We start from the raw sequence: 19,472 nt of genomic DNA, 5'->3' as shown, positions 1-19,472 counted from the left end.
ACTTTTTCTGGAAAGAGGGTCTTTGTACATGTTATTAGCTCAGGATCTCAAAAGCAGATCATCTCTTGAGGGTGGACTAACTTCGGTGACTGGTGTCCTCCTAAGAGAAAGGAGAGGGAGCTTTGAGGCATGCAGGGAAGGAGGTAGGGTCTGGAGCAGGGCTTCAATGAGCCGGGTTGCTGGCAGCCAGGGACACCAGAAAGGGCGAGGGGTCTCCCTGGGGCCTTTCAGGCAGGGATGGTGATGCTGTTGCTACCCTGACAGGAGACTTCTGCCCTTGTCACTATAAGTGAGTACATTTCTGTTGTTCTAAGCCACCCAGCTGTGGTCATTTGTTATAGTGGCTCTAGAACACTCATATCAGAGGAAAGGTCTACTCTTCCTTCGAACTTGTGTGGAATTGTCACAGCTCTGAAAGACAGAGCTCTGCTGGGTGATACTGCCCACCCTCTGAGCCTGGGAGGGACATAAAAAGGACACATCCTGTACCCGCCTCCCTTCCAGGACCTATCTCCTGGAGTTCCCTCTACCATGCTTAGAGGAGGCCCGAAGCAGCCCCATGGAAAGGTGGCATGGAGAGGCCCTGGTGGAGAAGAACAAGGCTCCCGGTGGATGGCCAAATCAACCTCCAGACTCCAGAAGCAACTGGTCTCTGGAGGACCCCAGTGTCCGGATGTTGCATTTTCTGTGTGCGGCCCTGGAGACAGCCGTCTCTGCCCCGCCCTCTGCACGTCCTGACCCACAGCCTCCATGAGCAGAGTGTGTGGTTACTGCACTGCCCTGCATTCTGGGTGTCCATGCAGTCAAGTAACACAACACTTGCTATTGTGACTGTGCTTGACAAGGTGCCTGGCATCTGAGTGCCCGGGCAGGGGACTGAGGTGCAGCCCAAATAGTTACCCTTCTCCCCATGGCCCGGCCCCATGCTGGTAACCATTTCCCTTATGAACAGGGCTTCAGGCGACCCTCAGATTCAGCAAACCAGATCTACCCTCCGCACGCAGGGCTTGAACTCGGCCTGGCCACGTCTTAAGCCAGAAGGGCAAATGATGATCTCTTAAGCCCCCACCCTACCCCACCCCCTTCACTTCTCTACTTGGGAACAATGGATTCGAAGGCAGATCCAAAGCCAGCCCTGGCCAGCAACACCCCCAGGTGGGTGGGGGGGTTTATGAGGACATGAGGAGCATACACCCAAATGCTCTCAGTTTCTCCGGTGGCCAAGGTGATCTCAGTTGAACTCTGTCCCAAGGGCCTCCCTGGACACACTGGGTCTTTTGGTGGCGGCCTCCCTAGGGGCCGAGCAGGGACTGTGGTAAGGCCAGGAGGGAGGTCTGGGCAGCTGGAACATCTATCACTTATTCAGCACCCATGCAGGGGCTGTTTTGTAAACCCGCCTACTAAAGCATCACAAGGACACACTGACAGTGCACATAGCCTGGTGGGGGAGGAAGCCACAGCAGTGCCCCAGTGCTTGAGCAGTTTCTCAGGGACAGATTACCCTCTGCCTTCTCGGGAAAGACATCTGCATCACTGCCGACTCGACTTGTCAGCGCCCAAGCGTTTCAGAGGCCACTGTGGTCCTTTCACCGCCACCATGCACCCACACATGTGTGGACAGTAAATCACTTACATGATAACACTTACTTGTTTTTGGTTGTTACCATGTGCCATGCTGTGGGCTAGGGGCTTCTCATGCGCTGGCTCATTCTGCCTGTCAATATACAGGGTACATAGCACACAGGTGGCATTTTTATTAATGTGAATGATTGTCAGTGCCTAGGAAGGGAAGTGAGGTGCCGGCTCCACAGTGCAGGGTTGTGGACCCTCGCCTGGGACAGGTAGTCACTGTACTGCAGAGGAAGGAACCCCAAGGAAGTGGCTCGACAGAGGCCCCACTCCAGCCTGAGGCCCTTGCAGGGGTATAGTGCCCAGTTCCCTAGGTGTGACCTCAGCCATGATATGGAACTTGCCATCCCACCTCTTGCTAGGAGACTGGGGCATTTTCAAGGCTTCAAAGCAATCTGGGCTTGATGCGGAGGCTGCTTTGCTATGATTCTTTGCAAGCGGGCTCTACATGGGGCTAGGGATGGTATGCCTTGGCGGGTCCATCCCGTCCTGGAGGGGCCACACTAGATCATCCTTTGCCTGGGAGGCACAGCTGAAGCCGCCCTTTCCTGGCATTTGACCTTGTCCAAATCACTTCTACTTTCTGAGCCTCAAAAAGACTAATGCTAGTTAGCGTACTGGGTGCTACGGTTTACATATAGATGTCCCCTGAAGCCTCATGAACTCTTAGCTGGGGCTTTTGGGAGGTGACCAGGTGATGGAGGCATGATACTCACCAGTGGATGAGTTTATAGCTAAATGTGACGCTGGGAGGCAGAACGTTTGGAGGAGGAGTGGCCCGGAAGGGTCCCTCTTCTTCCCTCCCTTGCCCCTCCCTCACACTCTGCTTCCTGTCCACCGCACCATGAGCAGCTCTCCTCTGCCATGTGCCTCTGCCATTCTGTCCTGCCTTGGAGCCAGCCGACTACAGACCGAGATGTAAGTCAAAGTAACCCTTTCCTCCTTTAAATTGTGGGTGTTGGGTATTGTGTCTCTGTGACCAGGAAAGTGACTAAAACACTGGGTTATACGGAAAATAAAAAATAACGTTTTAAAGCTGGTATTTTTGAATATTTTGATCCTCATTAAATGCTAGCGAGAGATCCTCAGGCTACATCTTCACAATGTTCCTTATTATCCCCACTTTGCAGATGAGGAAACTGAGGCTCAGAGGGATTAAAGCAGCACAGACAGGAAGGCTGCCTTTAACCACCATGTGACCCTGTCTGGGGGAGGCATAACAGTGCCGGGCACAAAGCAGGTATAAGAAGAGGCTGCTACTGTTATCAGTTTTCCCCAGAACAATATTTTCTTCTTCGGCCATACATTCCTATTAAATCGTCTTAAAAGTTGAGCCAGGCTGGTGCTGTCCTGTGGGGACGGCAGATAACCCATGACCTGGGCTGCAGGTTCTGGTCCCACCCAGGGCAGACAGTGCTTGGCGAGTCATGGCATGGGCTGACCCTCTCTGATGTCGCACGGCCACGTCCACATCCACTCAAGGACGCACATGTGCGCAGCCACACTGCTGCACTGACCTCTGCCGGAGGATCCCAAGGACTAGCTGTCCTTGGGGGGAAGGCTGAACACTTGGGTTCAGAGAAATGCAACGCCCCCGGGGTGGAATGAACACCTCACCTGCCCAAGGCCCAGGTTCCTGAGCGCAGCCCACAGCAGCCTTGCCAAGCCCTGCGCTGAAACCGTGCTTCTCTGTCCACTCAAAACCTGCCGGGGGCGGGGCAGCTGCTTTCATGTCACTGAGCCTCAAGGTCTTCGTGGATACAATGGGGACAATGACACTCAGGTCCTCCTCCTGGGGTGGCCTTGAGGACAGAGTAAGATGACTCACAGCAAGGCATCTGGAGGGGCGTGGCCAGCAGGGAGCGTCACTAAGTAGCTGCTTTTGTGCTGCTGCCATGGGGACATCAGGGATGTCACTGAAGACGTGGGGGTTCGCTCAGCCACGCCTCCTGCGCTTGCAGGGAGCACAGGCCCAGGCTGCCCGCAGCCTCCCCAGAACCACTCCACAAGGCAGCCGTGGTGCAGCCCCTGGAACTGGCTGGAGATGGCGTGGGACCTCCAGGAGAGGGAAGAAGTGAGAACAACTCTGTGACTCACCTGGGTTCCCATCCCAACTGCTTCATCTCCTCTCAGGGCTCAACCGCCCATCTCTGAAACAGGGGTAAGACTTGCGCCTGTCACAGGGTGAAGAGACTCCTACAGGCTCTCACCAAGCACCTGGCTGGCACAGAGGAGTGCTCCCGAATGCTGCCCGTCGCTGTGTCAATACTGCAGATTTTAAAAAGCAGGCAGACCACCCTGCCCTAATTTACTTAACCCTTGGCATTTCTGCTCCCTCTTATTATTGCTGTCCTCAATTGTATGTCCTGCCACATCCCTGAGCTTTTACTTAAATGCGTCCTGAACGGCTGGAAGACCCCTCCAGGGTCAAATCCAAAGGCTGAGGTTGCGCACACATGGGGCAGGCGTTTGCTCACGTGCTTATGGCAGAGAAAAGGCCACGAGGGCTGAATGCCCTGGCCTGGGGTGTTTATTCCATTACACAATGTGGGGTTACAGGACTACCAGGGAGGCTCAGCGGCCAGATCCCCAACCCAGCTCCACACCTCCTTGCTCTTTCAACAAAGGATGGTATGGTGTTGGCTTGGGAGATTGTTCAGGGACTCATTAAGCTGGAATATAAAAAGTGCTTAGCAGGGTGCCCAGCCCGGAATCGTCCCTCAGTGGATATCAGTGTCTCACCCCTTCTCAGCAGGGACTCACCGAGAGTACCAGGAATCTCCGCTGCCTCACTCCTTTCCACACGGAGCAGACAGCAGTCACAAACCCAGGGACAGTCACACTTGCTCTGTCCTGTGGATCACCAGCACCTGATGCCCTCCCAAACGCCTGCTGTGCTCTGCCAAGGGAATGGGGCACAGGGCTGTGGGGTAAACAGGGAGAGACAGCCCACTGCGCCACAGCAAGCAGCTGCCTCTAAACTCCTGCAGTGCTCCACCAAGGACAGAAAGACAAGCAGGGCTGGGGTTCCCAGGGAGGGACATGCTCCCCCAAGTAAACAGCTCTCTGCCCACCCGCTGCAGGAAGGTCAGAGAGCAGCCCGCCTAGGAACACTGTGGCATCTCCTCCCCATCTTTTATTCTCTCTCTGACAGCAAAGAGGGGGTATTACAGACACTAAATTACAATAGTAAAAAATAAATACCACCTTTTCTTTATCCATTCATCTGTTGATGGACATAGAGCTCTTCCCAAACTTAGCTATTATGGATTGTGTTGCCATAATCATGGGTATGCATGTACTCCTATAATAGGATGTCTTCAACTCTTTCAAGAAGGTACATAGAGCGGAAGAGCTGGGTCAAATGGAATTTTAAGTTTTAATTATTGAAGTAATCTCCATATTGATTTCTGAAGTGGTTGTACTAGTTTACATACACATTAACATTGTAGAAGCTTCATTTTTCCCCATAACCTCACCAGCATGTGTAATTATTTAATTTCGTTTTCTTTCTCTTTTTTCTTTCTTTCTTTCTTTCTGTTTTTGATTTTGTTGTTTTGGATTTTTTTTTGAGACAGAGTCTCACTTTGTAGTTCAGGCTGGCCTTGAACTTCAGCAATCCTCCTGCCTTAGTCTCCTGAGGGCTGGGATTACAGGCATGTGCCACCATGCTTGCCCTTATTATTTGATTTCTTGATGGTCATTCTTTCTGGAAAAAGGTAGAATCTCAGTGTGGTTTTAATTTGTGTTTCTCTACTGGTCAGAGATGCTGAATGCTTTATCATGTATTTATTGGCCATTTATATTTCTTCCAGAAGAGGTCTATTTATTTTAGCTGCCCATTTTTTGATCAGGTCTTTTACTTTGGGTGGTCCAATAGTTTTGATTTCTTTATATATTCTAGATATTAGTCCTATGTCCAAGATATAGCTGGCAAAAATTTTCCCATTCTATAGGTTGTCTCTTCACTCTGTTGGTTGTTTTCTTTGTTGTGAGAAGCTTTTCAATTTGATATGATCCCATTTGCTGATTCTTGGTGTTATTTGTTGTGCAACTGGGTTTCTGTTCAAAAAGTCCTTACTTCTGCCTATGTTGCAGCAGGTTAAAAAAAAAATGAAAATACATGTGCACTATAGTTTTTGTTTTGGTGGGGATTATTTGTTTGTTTTGTTTTTGTGATGCTGGGGATACAACCTACAGCCTTGCACATGCCAGGTAAGTAATCTACCCCTGAGCTACATCCCTAGCCTTGCACCTTTGCTTTTGAGAAAGTCCACCTGCTTGTGAGGAAACGGCAACACCTGAGCCAGATTTTATAAATCAGAGATGTCAGGTCTGAACAGAGAAGGAAAGCTGTTATGGTTTGGATCTAATATATCCCCACCCCAGTCTGATGGGCTTTTGGAAGGTAACTGGAACCATGGGGGCACTACATTCATAGCTGAGTGTGTGGTTAGGAGTTGAGGCCTGGTCATAGGCAGCAGGGCACGTCAGGTGAGACCTGGAAGGGTATGTTCTCCTGTCAGGCTCTTTCCCTTCCTCTTGCTTCCTGGCTGCCATGGGTTGAGCAGCTTTCCTCCATCCAGGCCTTTCACCATGCTCTCTGCTTTAGAGCCAGCCTACCATGGATTGAATCCCCCAAACCTGTATCTAAATGAAACCTTTCCTCCATGAAGTTGTAGGTGTCAGATATTTTGCCCCAGTGACTAGCAAGCTACCTAATACAGAAGCCATCATTTAAGGAGCGGAGAGTTGGCTCATAAGAACAGATGGAGGGGCTGGGGATTTAGCTCAGCGGCAAAGCGCCTGCCTGGCAAGCACAAGGTCGTGAGTTCGGTTCCCGGTACCGGAGAAAAACCACACACACACACACACACACACACACACACACACAAAAGAAGAACAGATGGAACAAGAAGGGTCTGCAGACACTGTGTACAGCAGGCCAGATCTGGAAGGACATACTGACTGCTCATATTCCCAGCTGGCCAGCAGAACACGAAGAAGCATTTCCTTGCAAACATGGACCAGTAAATTGTTTCTCATCTCTACAACTGGCAAGGATTACTTCTGCAACTGGAAAGCACCACAGATTTTTAAAATATGTATTGCACTCAGCTAAGGTGGATGCCTGCCAGGATTTTCCACTGTAAACTTATTAGTCCTTTAGACTTTCAAAACATATCAGGAGGGATGTTTTAAGCTACACCAAAGTCTTGTTTCTGTGTTTAAACTTGTGTTTGCTTTCCTGGCTGTCCTAGCTCTCCTGATGGATCTTATCTTTTTTTGTTTGTTTGTTTTTTGTTTTTTTTGGTACTGGGAATCGAACTCAGGACCTTGCACTTGCCAGGCAGGCGCTTGTGCCACTGAGCCATATCCCCGGCCCTGGATCTTATCTATTGCACTGGCTATTGCCATTTGATGTTCCAATGGTGATTTCCAGTCCCATGTTCCATCCCCACTTACTAATGGGTACTGTTCCTTAAGGAAGTGTTGTCCCTTCTTTCTCACTTATCTATTTATTTAGCTATTTAGTAGTTACTTTAGTGTAAGCTCATGCACACTTATTTTCTTTGGTCACTTGGAGCATCTAATTTAGGCTGGCTCTGGGTACATTGGATATGGTTATCTATTTACTGTTTTACAGGTCTGTACTTTCTGGTGCAGAAAATTACAGGCTCACCTTGTACCTTTCTTGCCCTAGACCTGGATTCAACCCCTCCTACAAAGAGCCCTGGTTCTTTTCATTTGGAGAGAATACTGAGGAACCAAGATCTGGATGCCAGGCGTGCCTGCTCTTATTTCAGTGTCCCTGCCTCCAGACTCTCCCAAAGGGCAAAGCAAGGAACCGTACCTGTGGACAAGTCATGCATACACATGCCTCTGTATTTATCTCTGTGTGCATGCATTTCTTAAAATAAATGAGTCTATACTGATATAGCTGACTGTAACAGCACCTCAGGTCTTATTCCATCTTCTTCCTTTCCTTAAAACCTGGCTATCATGATCGAAAGCACACTCACTATTTTTTTTTTTGAAATGGAATCAATTTAGAATTCCTAATCCATACCCTTTTGAGAAAAAAAAAAGGCCAAGTTAGGTACAGCGTTTATGTAGAGGTCTTATCTGTTCCTTCCAGTGGCGGGGGTGTTGATGTTTCCCAGTGACTTGCAGAGTCCCTTTCTTCTCCACCTTCTCACAGTGCAGCCACGGGAGCCCTGAGTGCTACAGGAAGACTCCTGTCTTCATTCATCTGTACTCTATCTTCCTCCTCCCACCCGCCTGCTCCACATCCTGGTTGAGTTCTTAAATCTTACACACAGTAAAATTCACTCTGAGGTACAGAACTGTGGGTTCTGACAAATGCAAAGGTTCAATGTCTACCACTTTGGTTCCAAAGAAAAGCTCCCTAGCTCCTTTGCTCACTTGCCAAATGCTTTGAATGTTTTCAGTACAAGTCCTTGGTTAGAAATGTGATTAGAAATTATTTTCATTCTGTGAGTCACTTTCTCATTCTATTGACAGTGTCTCAGGTGAAGCAAAAGTCTAATTTAACAAAGTCCACTTTGTCAAGTTTTCCTTTTCTGGACCACACTTTGCCCAACCTAAAGTTATGCAAATTTTGTCTTATATATTCCTCTACAAGTATTAGTTTTATGCTTTACACTAAAATCTAGGATTCATCTTGAGTTAATTTGCGTACAAAGTGTGAAGTCAGGTTGAGGTTCATTTGCTCCATTGGTTGAAAGATCCACTTCCTCCAGTGAGTGACCTGTGTCTTTTGCTAACCATCAGTTAGATTCACGAGGTTCACTTTTGGACTCTAACTCTGTTCCACTGATCAGTGTGTTTCTCTTTTTATGAATACTGCACTGTCTTGTTTCCTGTAGCTTTAAGCTAAGTCTTGAAGTTAAATCAGAGTCCTCCAAGTGTGTTCATCTATCTCAGAATTACTTCAGCTCCTCTACATTTCTTTAACTTTCCAGGGAAAACTTAAAAGCAACTTTATAAAAATCTTCTTTTAAAGGCCTCTTGAAATTAAAATTGGGGTTATAATCAGTCTAAATCAAATTAGGGAGCCTTGAGATTTTCATATTATTGACTCTTCCTATCCCTGAAGGCTATCTCCCAATGTAGGTAGACCCTTTCGGGTTTGAAGTTTTCAGCATGTAAAACTGCACTTTTTGTTAGATATTACAACTAAGTACTTTTCAGTGCTATTGTAAATGGTACAGTTTTTATTAAACTTAAATTCCTCTTGTTCATTCCTAGCATACAGAAATATTATTGATTTTTTGGAGACTGACTTTGTATCCCTTATTAGTTCCAAGTGTTTTTGTTTTTGTTTTTGTTTATAAACTCACTTATTAGTTCCAAGTGTTTTTGTTTTCGTTTTGCTTTGATTTTTTGCAGATTCTTGGAATTTTCTATGTAAATCAGTCTCTCTCTGTAAACAATGTTTTCTTTCTTTTTTTTTTTTTTTTTTTTACTTGTTACACTGACTACAGCTTCTAGTGTGACACCGAGTAGGACTGCTGAGGATATTTTTGCCTTATTTCAATCTTGGAGGAAAGCACTTAGTTTTTCACCATGAAATATAGTTACTGCAGGTTTTGTTGTAGATGTCTTTATCAAAAGGAGTTCCTTTTGATTCCTAGTTTGATAACAGTTATAAAGTGCTTTTTCTGAACGTGTGTTTTTGTTTTTTGTTTTTTTTACTCTTTTAGTTTATTTGTTGCACTGGTTTTCAAGTGGTGAACCAGCCTTGGCCTCCTGGAATAAACTCAGTTGGTGGTGGTATACGTTCCCTTCTAAGAATGTTGGATTTACTTTGCTAATATTTTATCAAAGATGTTTGCATTTATGCTCATGAAGAACAGTGGCCTATAGTTTTCATCTCTTGTACTAAGTCTGCTCGGTCTTGGCCTCATATACAGGCCTCATAAAATGAGGTGGGAAATGTTTCCTTATCTTCTATTTTCAGGAAAACACTGCATGATATTTCTTCCTTAATTTCTTGATAGAGTTCATTCACAAAAGCACCTGGGCTCAAGTTTTCTGGGTATTTTTTTATGGTTTTTAACTGTAAACTCAATTTCTTGGACATATAGATAGGATGTGCTGATTATTTTTCTTTCTTGAGTGTTACTAGTTTGTGTCTTTCAAGAAATTGGTCTATTCATGTAGGTCGCAGAATTTAAAGGCAGATAGTTGTTGTAAGGTGCCTTATTATCTGAGATTTTTTTTTTTAACTGTCAGGAACTACATCAATATTAGGCCATTATTTTGGCCATCTTTGTCAGAACTGCCATAAAAATCAGCCATAATCACAGCTATAATTTATTAGCTGCCATAAAATCAGTCATATTATGCCCTATCAAATACTTCTTTTAACCTCCAAGAATTATATGAATATTAAGACATTATTTTTGTCATCTTTATTACAGCTACCATCAACTCAGCCACAATCACCATTGTAGTGATTTCTAAGCAGATTCAACATCCTCTGGTGCCTCTTCCTACATCTTTTGATACTTACTAAAGTGAGGGATGTGGGAATATGACAGAGCAACACACATTTAAATAATCTTTATTGAACAAATATTATGGTGGGCACAGTGGTGCATGCCTGTAATCCCAGCACTTGGGAGGCTGAAGCAGAAGGATCACTGCATGTTCAAGGCCAGCCTGGGCTACATACTGAGTTCAACTTCAGCCTAAAGTACATAGGGAGACCTTGTCTCAAAAAACTAAAAACAAAATGAAATATTATGTAGTAACCACACCCTTTCCCCACCAGAAACCAACAGAAAGCAGCCCTGGGGTCTACCAAGATTTTTCCTCTGGAAGATAAGACTTCTCCCTGGTCATTTTGGTCTCTTCATGCCTCTGAGGAAACAAGCTGAAAAGGGAGTCACAGTGTTGTCAAGGGTGATTGACCCAGACTATCAAGGGGAAATTGGACTACTACTCCACAATGGGGGAAAGGATACATGGAGTGCAGGAGATCCCTTAGGGTGGCTCTTAGTATTACCATGCCCTGTTATTAAAATCAATGGGAAACTACAACAACCTAATATAGATACAATGACAAATGGCCCAGAGCCTTCAGGAATGAAGGTATGGTTCACTCCACCAGGGAAAGAACCAAGACCTGCCGAGGTGCTTGCTGAAGGACAAGGGAATACAGAATGGGTAGTGGAAGAAGGTAATCCTAACTACCAGCTATGACCCCTTAATCAGCTACAGGAAAGAATTTGTTGTCTCTCTCTTGTTCTTGCTGATTTTGCTGTCTTCTGCCGCCTTGTTGCCCTGTGCCATGTGCCTCCCTGCCTTGGAGCCAGCTGATTATGGATTGAAACGTCCACAAACTGTGAGCTAAATAAACCTTTCCTTCCTTAATTTTGGGTGTTGGGTATTTTGTATCAGCAATGAGAGAAAAGTAACCAAGACAGAATTTGGTGCCAGAGAAGCGGGGTCATTGTTGTAACTATACCTGACCATGTGGTTCAAAAGCCTTTGGGAATGGCTTGTGGGAAGAGTTTGGAAAGGTTAGCAGTTGTCACCTGAAAGAGTAGAGCTGGAATGCTTTCACTTGTTCTGTATGGGAGATTCTGGTCAGAGATCAGAAGACCAAAATGCTGATAGAAACTCTGCTGCTAAAGATCAGGTTCCAGAGGCTTCTGCTGGGGAGAAAGACTGTATTGGGTGCTTGATTCCAGATGATGTATATGATGGCTTGGCAAAAAGTTTGTCTGCATTTTGCTTGTGTCCACAGATTTTGCTTGAGACTGATATTAAGGGTGTTGGACTAATTAATCTGGCAGAAGAAATTTCAAGGCAGTCAATGTTGGGGCAGTAGCATGGCTATTGTTGAGGGCTTTTAGCCAGACCTATGTTGAGAATCAAGAGCAAAGAGCCCAGCAGGATGATTTAAAACATTGTGGATTTGGCCAGAAAGGAAGCTCCAGTAAAGCTATGGACTGCAAAGATGGAGCTGAGGAGATCTCAACTACTGAGAAGGAACAGAATATAAAAGATGGCCTGAAGGCATCACAAGAAGTAGCAAGTCTCCTCTCTTGAAGCCTCACAACTGCAAAAGTGAAAGATTGCTTTGAGGAGAAAGCCACAGAGCACCATGTTCCAGAATGGTGGCAGTGTAGAAAATTTGTTCCCCAGAATTGGATTCGGATTGCCCAGCAATCCAGGCACTCGACACCCACAGCCAAGAGAGAGGAAAGCCCGGCTACTGCTCCAGGTGGCAGCAGACCTTGGCATCATCCACATGGCACTGGTTTTAGGTACATGCAGAATGCAAGAGTTATGGGGTTAAAAATGCTTCCACCTCAATTTCAGAAGGTCTGGGAGGCCAGACAGTGTGCCCCTGAGAGGGCAGTGTGTGAAGCTGTGAGTAAGAAGCCAAAGGTGCAGTAGAGACCCCAGAAGTTTGGAGAATCCAGGAACATGGATTGTCTAAGGAAAGCTGCAAGAAGAAAGCAGAGTGGGCCTAAGACAGAAGTTGTGGGAGCTGTAACCACCAGAAGTGCTGAAGGGATGGAGCCATCCAAACCCTTTGGAACTTATAATTTGCCACAGATTGCCTCAGATGCTGGACATGGAACTACAGGATTTAATGTTTGACCTGCTGGATTTTGGACTTGCTTTGGTCCCAATCCTTTGTATTCCCCTATTTGTTACTTTTGGAATGAAATGTTTATCTTGTGCATTGAATGTTGGAAGTGTTTAAGTTTCTTTTCATTTGTACAGGGGCTTGAAGCAAAGAGTTTTCCTTACATCTAGGAGGAGCCTTGAGACTTGGACTTTTCAGCAATGCTAAAACTGTTAGGATTATGGCAACTCTTACAGATGGACTAAATGTCTTTTGCATAAAGGGATGTGCATGAGTTTTTGGGAGGCCAAGCATAAAATGTTATGTTTCTAAACTAACATGTTGATAGAGTTAATATTGATTCTTAAGGATTGTTAAACCTGTGTTATAATGTTCAAGTTGTGAAGTGGTAAGAATAATGTCTCTGTATCTGGAAACTGCTTTAAAGAAATGTGTCTGGTTGCCAAGTTGACAAGGGGTGGATTGCTATGGTTGATACATTTTGTCAACTGGAAGTCTAGAAGCTTAACTAAGTAACTGAGCAGTTCTACATCCTAGGGTGTAAAGGACATGTTCATACCTCTAAGATGTTGTTCATTGTGTCAAACTGAGTTTAGAAGTGTAACTAAGTGATTCAGCAGGGGGCAAGGGTCCTTACTCTGTAAAAACCCTCAATTTGTGGAAGAGGAGGGCATGAAGATTGCGTGAGTGCTACACCTGCCCTGGGGGCAGTGGGCAGGGTAGGCTGCTTACAATGTAAGGGAGGAAAACAGGCTTGCTCTCCCACTTCTGCTCTTGATGATTTTGCTGTCTTCTGCTGCCTTGAACTGTAGCCCTGTGCCATGCCACCCTGCCTTGGAGTAAGCTGATTATGGACTGAAACCTCCACAAACTGTGAGCTAAATAAATCTTTCCTTCTTTGATTGTGGGTGTTGGGTATTTTGTCTCAGCAATGAGAGAAAAGTAATCAAGACACCATACCCTTTCCCCACTAAGAACCAACAGAAAGCAGCCCTGGATTTTCCCTCTAGCAGGATTCCTTGGGGAAGTGTGAGAAACGCCAGTGTAGACTGGTTCCTGCTATCTGCCCTCCAACCAGAACAAAAGTGACTTCTAATATCCACAAGCACCTGTGAAGGATGCGCAGACTTTAATGGGGACAGCAGTTGCTCCACAGCCTTCCTTAGCCCAAATCCAAGCAAGATGCCAAGGGCACAGGGTCTAAGATGAAAGCCTGGGAGGAAAGACCCCTGGTTCAAGTTCTGCCTGGCCACAGTCCTTCTTTCAGGTCAAGCACTGTTTCCTGAACACCTCATATGTGCAGATGCTATCTCAGGCAGGGGGACACAGTACATAGAGAACACTCAGCCTCTACCTGGAGCAGTGAGCTGGGAGAGCATCATTATGGAGATGTAGACACTCCCAGGAGGTTGCTGCCTCCCAGAGCTGTGCTGAGGGTCTCAGAGGATGACACATGAAGATCAGCTGCCGCTGTTTCCTGAGTGCTCAGCCCACAGACTCTGGGTGGGCAGAAGAGACCCTGGCAAAAGCCAGTGTGCAGAGTGGACAGCTCCAGCCTCGCTGGCCCCACCAGTGAAGGTGATCCACAGGCCAGGCTCCCACACACAGGACAGCTCTGCACAGCAGAGCGCATCCTCTTCACTGAGACCCTGCTCCAGACACTCGACAAGTGGTGACTGGACAAGTGGGCTATCTTGGCAACAGAGATCCCAGGTCAAGGTAGGGTCCTTCTCCGGTTGTGGCAGAACAGAGATCTCAGGTTAAGTTAGGGTCCTCAGGAGGTGGCAGAACAAAGCACATGCCCTTCAGAGGATCCCTATGTCATCCTGGGCAAGTTACTACACCACTCTGAGCCTGAGTTGCTCATCTATTAAATCATGCAGTTAATACCCACCACAGGGCTATTGAGAGGATTAAATAAAAGCATATCTAAAGTGTTTAGCACAGTGTCTGACTCATAATAACTGGTTAATAAATGGCAACCGCTATCCTCATGATTATTTTTAAATGCCAAACTCCGCTGTCCTTAAAGGAACAAAAGAGGTTTAATGATCTGTTCTTTGGTGAGATTTGCAGTTGGGGGGCAGGTACAGAGGTATAAAATCCAAAGAGAAATGGTGGAGGGTGTCGTCAGGCCCTACCCAGAGGGTGGGGAAGTTCCAAGTTCCACCAGCCACCCCTGGGTAAGTGCCGGGGGCCTGCCTGACCCCCTAAGTGCTCCTCCACTTGGGGCAGGGTCGTCCTGCCCCCTCCCGGATCTCACACTGGGCCCCAAGCAGCTAAGTGGCCTGAACAGCTGGATGCCCAGCGCAAAGCAGCATTTTCGCCCCAGGAAAACTCTGCACAACCACAAGGAACCCTATTTACAAATAAAGCCTGTTCTTGGCTCTGCCACCCACACAGCTAAGCCCTTTATTCCATTTCAATATGCCTAATTCCACTGAAAGTGCACTGCAATAAACAGAATTAATCAGTGCTGGATGCCCAGGCAAGTGTGGGCAGGTGTTGGCACAGCCGAGAGGCCTCAGAGGGGAGAGGAACAGAGCCGCAGGGACATAAAATGCTTTACTGTGGAGGATATTGGAGACAGAAAGGACTTTACTGAAGGTGGGCATTTTATGAGCAAATAAAGCCTCCGAGTGCCTGCCACTGAGAGGTGCACTCAAGTGGCCGGAAAACTTCTGTGCAGTATTTTTCCTTTGCCTCTTTTCAAAATGGAAATCGCTTCTTTTGTTGCTGTTGCCATGATTATAAAAGTCATACTTGCTCCATTCAGACACTGCATATGGATGTAAAGAATAAGTGAAAATCGCTGGTAATCTTACCCACTTGAGATAACCACTGTGGATACACTGGTGTGGGTCCCTTGGAGATATTTCTCCACGCATATTTTTGCATATGTGTTCAATACAAATGAGATCCTGCTCATAGCCAGGTTTGCAGTCCTGTTGCCTACTTAATAATATACCTTCCACATTCATAACTGCACAGCTCCATCATCATCATCATCATCATTTTTTTGGTACTAAGGACTGAACCCAGGGCCTGGCACTGAGCTACACCCTCAGCACATTTTTAATTTTTTTTATTTTGAGACAGGGTCTCAAAGTTGCCCAGGCTGGGCTTGAACTTGCGATCTTTCTGCCTCAGTCTCCTAGTGTGCTGGGATTACAGAGTGATCATCTTTTTTCACAGCTTCATAGCCTCAAGGGAATGACATACCCTGTGAGATCCTGTCCTGTTTGTCTTGCCAGCCTTGTCAACTGGCACCTTCTCTCCACCTTGCTGTTCTTTCTGCCTGGAATTCTCCTTCTGTCTTTCACATAACTAGTGTTGTTCTCTTCTTTTAACTTTCAATTACTATGCTTTTCCTCTGGGAAACCTTCCCAGAATCTGAGGCCAAGGCTGACCATCTTGTTACCTGTGCCATGGGATTTGCCATCTTGGTATTTATCACAATTGTAATGAAATAAACTTGTGTAATTAGGATACGAGCTCCAGGAGGTCAGAGACAGTGTTGCCCAGTTCAAAAGCCATGGAGCATACTGCCTGGTCCAGAGGAGCCACGGGTGTGGACGTGCTGATTCAAGGGAAGAAAGGAGGGTGAGCAGCCATGGATGGACACCTGCAGTGGGTGGCCACTCCCTTTCTTCCACCTGGAGAGACCTGCCAGCTCACTACCAGTCAGGCACCTCTCAGTGAATATGGGGACCTACAGGTAAAGGTGTGGAATGTGTTCCTGGTATCTGATCCCTCTGGCCCTCTCAGGCTGGGAAAATGTGCAAGCCCAGGACAAAACCTCCACAACCACCCAGCCCAAGCAGGAACACTGTCCAACCCAGGACAGGGAATGATACACCCATATCCATGCATGGTCAGCAGCAGGTCTCAGTGTACCTGTCTTCCATACAAAGCAACCCCTGGCTCCACCAGGCCTGGGTTGAAATCCCAGCTTCCACCTTGGGCAGGTCCATTTAGTTCTGTGAGATTCTGTTTCTCTCACTGTCCTCTTCGGACAGCAATTACCTGTGTTATCCCTGGGAGGTAGTGTACCATGATGGCTAACAACATGGACCTAAGTGTGCTGGTGTGAGTTCAAATCCTGCCCCTGGCGCTTCTTAGCTGGGTGACCTTGGGCAAGTTGCTTAATGTTGCTTCTAAATCTGTCACCTGTAATATGGAGACAGGCACATTCCTTTTTCATATATTGGTACAAAAATTAGATAAGAGATTGTGTGTGAAGCATTTAGTGAGATATCTTAGCAGCTCTAGACAGGAGGACACTATGACAATAAATATCACATCAATATCAGAGAGAGAGAGGGACAGGGAGAGAGAGAAAGGTGTGCAGTGCTCTCAGGCTGACTCCTAACATGTAACCCCTGTTGCCAACTTCTTCTCTCCCTTTCTCTTTAAAATGGATTCTGCCGGGGATATAGCTCAGTGGCATAAGCACCTGCCTGGCAAGCGCAAGGTCCTGAGTTCGATTCCCAGTACAAAAAGAAATGGATTCAATCAGTTTATTCACCACTAACAAAATCTGGAAACTGTTTGTGCATTTACTGTCACCAAGGACACTGCATATGGCATCACATAGTGTCCTCCAGAAGAAGGACCAGAAGAAATCTGCTGAGGCTACAGAATCCTGTCTCTCCAGTGCCTGTACCCATCCACCCACTCCCATACCCACCTGGGCCTGGCTCAAAAGCCACTTGGGCCCATGATCACCACTCTACATCCTGGCATCCAGATGTAGCCCAAACATATGCTGTGACTTTTTTTGGTGACCTGGGTTCCGCGTCCAGGGTCCTCAAAGGCATAGTCTTTGCCTGTCTACCAAGTTACTGGCCCTCCCCGTCAGGAGGGTAGCAGGTAGGACTTCGAGTTAAGGAATGAACTCCTCCGTGGGTTCAATTCCTGCTCTGCAAGCAGCCAGCTGTGTGACCTCAGACAAGTTGATTTAACCTCTTTGGACCTCAGTTTCCCCAGCCAGAAAATAAGGGTAACAACACCAACCCCACAGGGTAGCATACATGTGAAGTCAGTCAAACGCTGGGCACATAGTCAGCCCTCCTCAAAATAGAATAATGCCACCCCCCTCCCTGCTGGCTGCCCTAGATTGAGCACCAGCCCTGAGGCCGCTCCAGCCTTGTCCCCGCTTTCTCTCCTCTCCCTTCTCCATGCGCCCTCCTAAGCCCTGAAGTCAGGGCCACCATGAGCCATCAGCAGTGTTCGCAGGACCACAGCCACGGAGGGCCGGCTGGCCAGCATCCCACAGGAGGCCACAGTGCTGCAGCTTGCGGCTGGGAGTTAGACTTGCAGCAGCCAGCCAGGTGACCTGGCCAGGGCTGGTCCTCAGGTGGGTGCCGACTGCTCCAGGGAAGGCTGATTCAAATCAGCTGCAAACTCTCCATGTGGACCCTTCCCGCCCGCCTTGGCCCGCCTGCTGCCCCTCACCTTGAGCCCACTGCTCTCTGCTTCCGAGCCTGCATCCACGCCAGTGATGTAAATGCCGAGGCCGTACTCAGCTCCCCCGCGGATCGTGAGGCCCAGGGACCGGCCATCCCCCAGCACCAAGTTTACCTGCAGGACGTTAGAGGAGGAGGCATTAGCCTGGGGGAGCCACAGCCCTGGAGGCAGCCCTCACACCCTGGAGAAGACAGTGATTCTGGTCAGGGCTCTACGCTGCTTCCCAAGGGGTCTCCTGCCCCTTGGAGCTCCTGCCTCCTGGGGCTTCGGCCTCCTGGAGCTCCTGCCTCCTGAGGGTTCCTTCTCTGCTGTCCATCCTGATGGTCCACTCGGCCCTTCGCTCTGCAGAGGCAGGGAGCACCTGTTAAGTATATCTCTGTACTGGGGCAGGGGACTCCGAGAGGCCCCAGACACTGTCCTGTGTATGTAGAGCTCAGTCTGGTGGCGCAGAGAGACCTACAGGTGCAGTAGAATCAGCGCAGGGGGCCAGTTCGGGACCAACTGGACGCAGAGAAGGCATGACAGTCCTGCTGCAGGGCTTCCTGGATGAAGTGGCATCCCTAGTGGGCTGGAGGGAGCAAGAGTCAGGCAGGCAGGGGGAGAGAACTGGAGGAGAGGGTCCCGGGACAAAGACCGCAGGAAAGTCACACTCTCAGGACCTTGGAGGTGGGGCACAGGGCCCTTGGGATAGAAGAGAAGGGGGTGTCCAGGAGGGGGTGGATCTGGAGGCCTTCACTGCCCCTGAGGAACCTGCCTGGGGCATAGAAGAGGGATTTATGGGGAAAAGAGGAGGGGCCAGGATAGCTCAAACCTAGCCCAAAGGGAGAAACCATCCCGCAACAGATTAACACCCAGAGAGAGGGCAGCACGGCTGACTGTCCCCAGGACAGAGAGCGGCTCTCAAGCATCGGGAGGGCCAAGGTCACTGGGGAAGCCCACCCATTTTTCTATTTCTGAAAGGTTATTCAACTAAGAGTGTTCTGTGCCCACCACCAGGAGAAGCCTTTCACTTTATCATGTGCTGGGTAGAGGTGGTAAAGAGGAGAGATTGCAGCCCAAGCTGCCCCGTGGAGGGCTCGCTGTGTGACCTCAGGCAAGTTATTTAACCTCTGAACATGAGGATGAGGGTGGTATCTACCTGCTTCGTAAGGTACTGGGAAGGGAGTAAAATTAAGAGACAAACAAGCATGTGGGTTAGCGTCCAGCCCACAGGAAATGCTTAATAAACATTCGCCACGGGTGGCTCCTCGGAGGTTAAGGGACAACGGAGCGGGCCGTCCAGTGGCACGGTGCCGGGTTCTGCCTGGTACAGGCCCAGCCCTCGTCTGTCCAGGTCTGGCTCCTCAGACAGGATATACATGCTGGTGAAGAGGGACCCGCAAGGTCCAGGACAAGGAGGACAGGCAGGAGTAGTAGGGCTGTGAGTACCGCTCCAGAAGGTGCCCTGAGTCCCCTGGGACCATGGTGCTCGGCCTCCTGAGGGCTGGAGATGCTGGCTGCAGCTGCTTACAGCGAGTCCCTCCCTGGAAACCACCCTGGACCAAGGGTGCTGCCCCTCAACCCCCGTGGCACTGCCGTCTTTCTGGAGCAGCCTCACCCTGTGACAAGTGACGGACATAGACGTTCGACCCCCATCTCAGCTCAGGACACCTGTGCAGGGCTACAACAGCTCCACCCCGCTGCTGTGGCTAGGACAGCCACAAAGACTGCTCCACCCTGGGCAGGGCTGTGGCCACACTCTCTC

The 19,472-nt window shown here is 48.1% G+C and overlaps 1 protein-coding gene across 6 annotated transcripts in view; it reads right to left on the bottom strand.

Annotated features, from left to right (window-relative positions):
- The window catches only part of Dfnb31 (deafness, autosomal recessive 31), a 91,266-nt gene that overhangs the window by 39,706 nt on the left and 32,088 nt on the right, over positions 1-19,472 (bottom strand). For all 6 annotated transcript variants that reach the window (XM_005382629.2, XM_013513190.1, XM_005382630.2 and 3 more), the window contains exon 3: positions 17,717-17,842. In XM_005382629.2, the coding sequence (XP_005382686.1) occupies positions 17,717-17,842 (126 nt within the window). The remainder of the gene's footprint in view (positions 1-17,716; positions 17,843-19,472) is intronic.

The sequence above is a fragment of the Chinchilla lanigera genome, unplaced genomic scaffold (genome assembly GCF_000276665.1).
Source record: "Chinchilla lanigera isolate Chin_1 unplaced genomic scaffold, ChiLan1.0 scaffold00018, whole genome shotgun sequence".
Taxonomy (NCBI): Eukaryota; Metazoa; Chordata; class Mammalia; order Rodentia; family Chinchillidae; genus Chinchilla; species Chinchilla lanigera.
The sequence above is the reverse complement of the archived record's forward strand: the minus strand, read 5'-3'. Positions and strand labels throughout refer to the sequence as shown.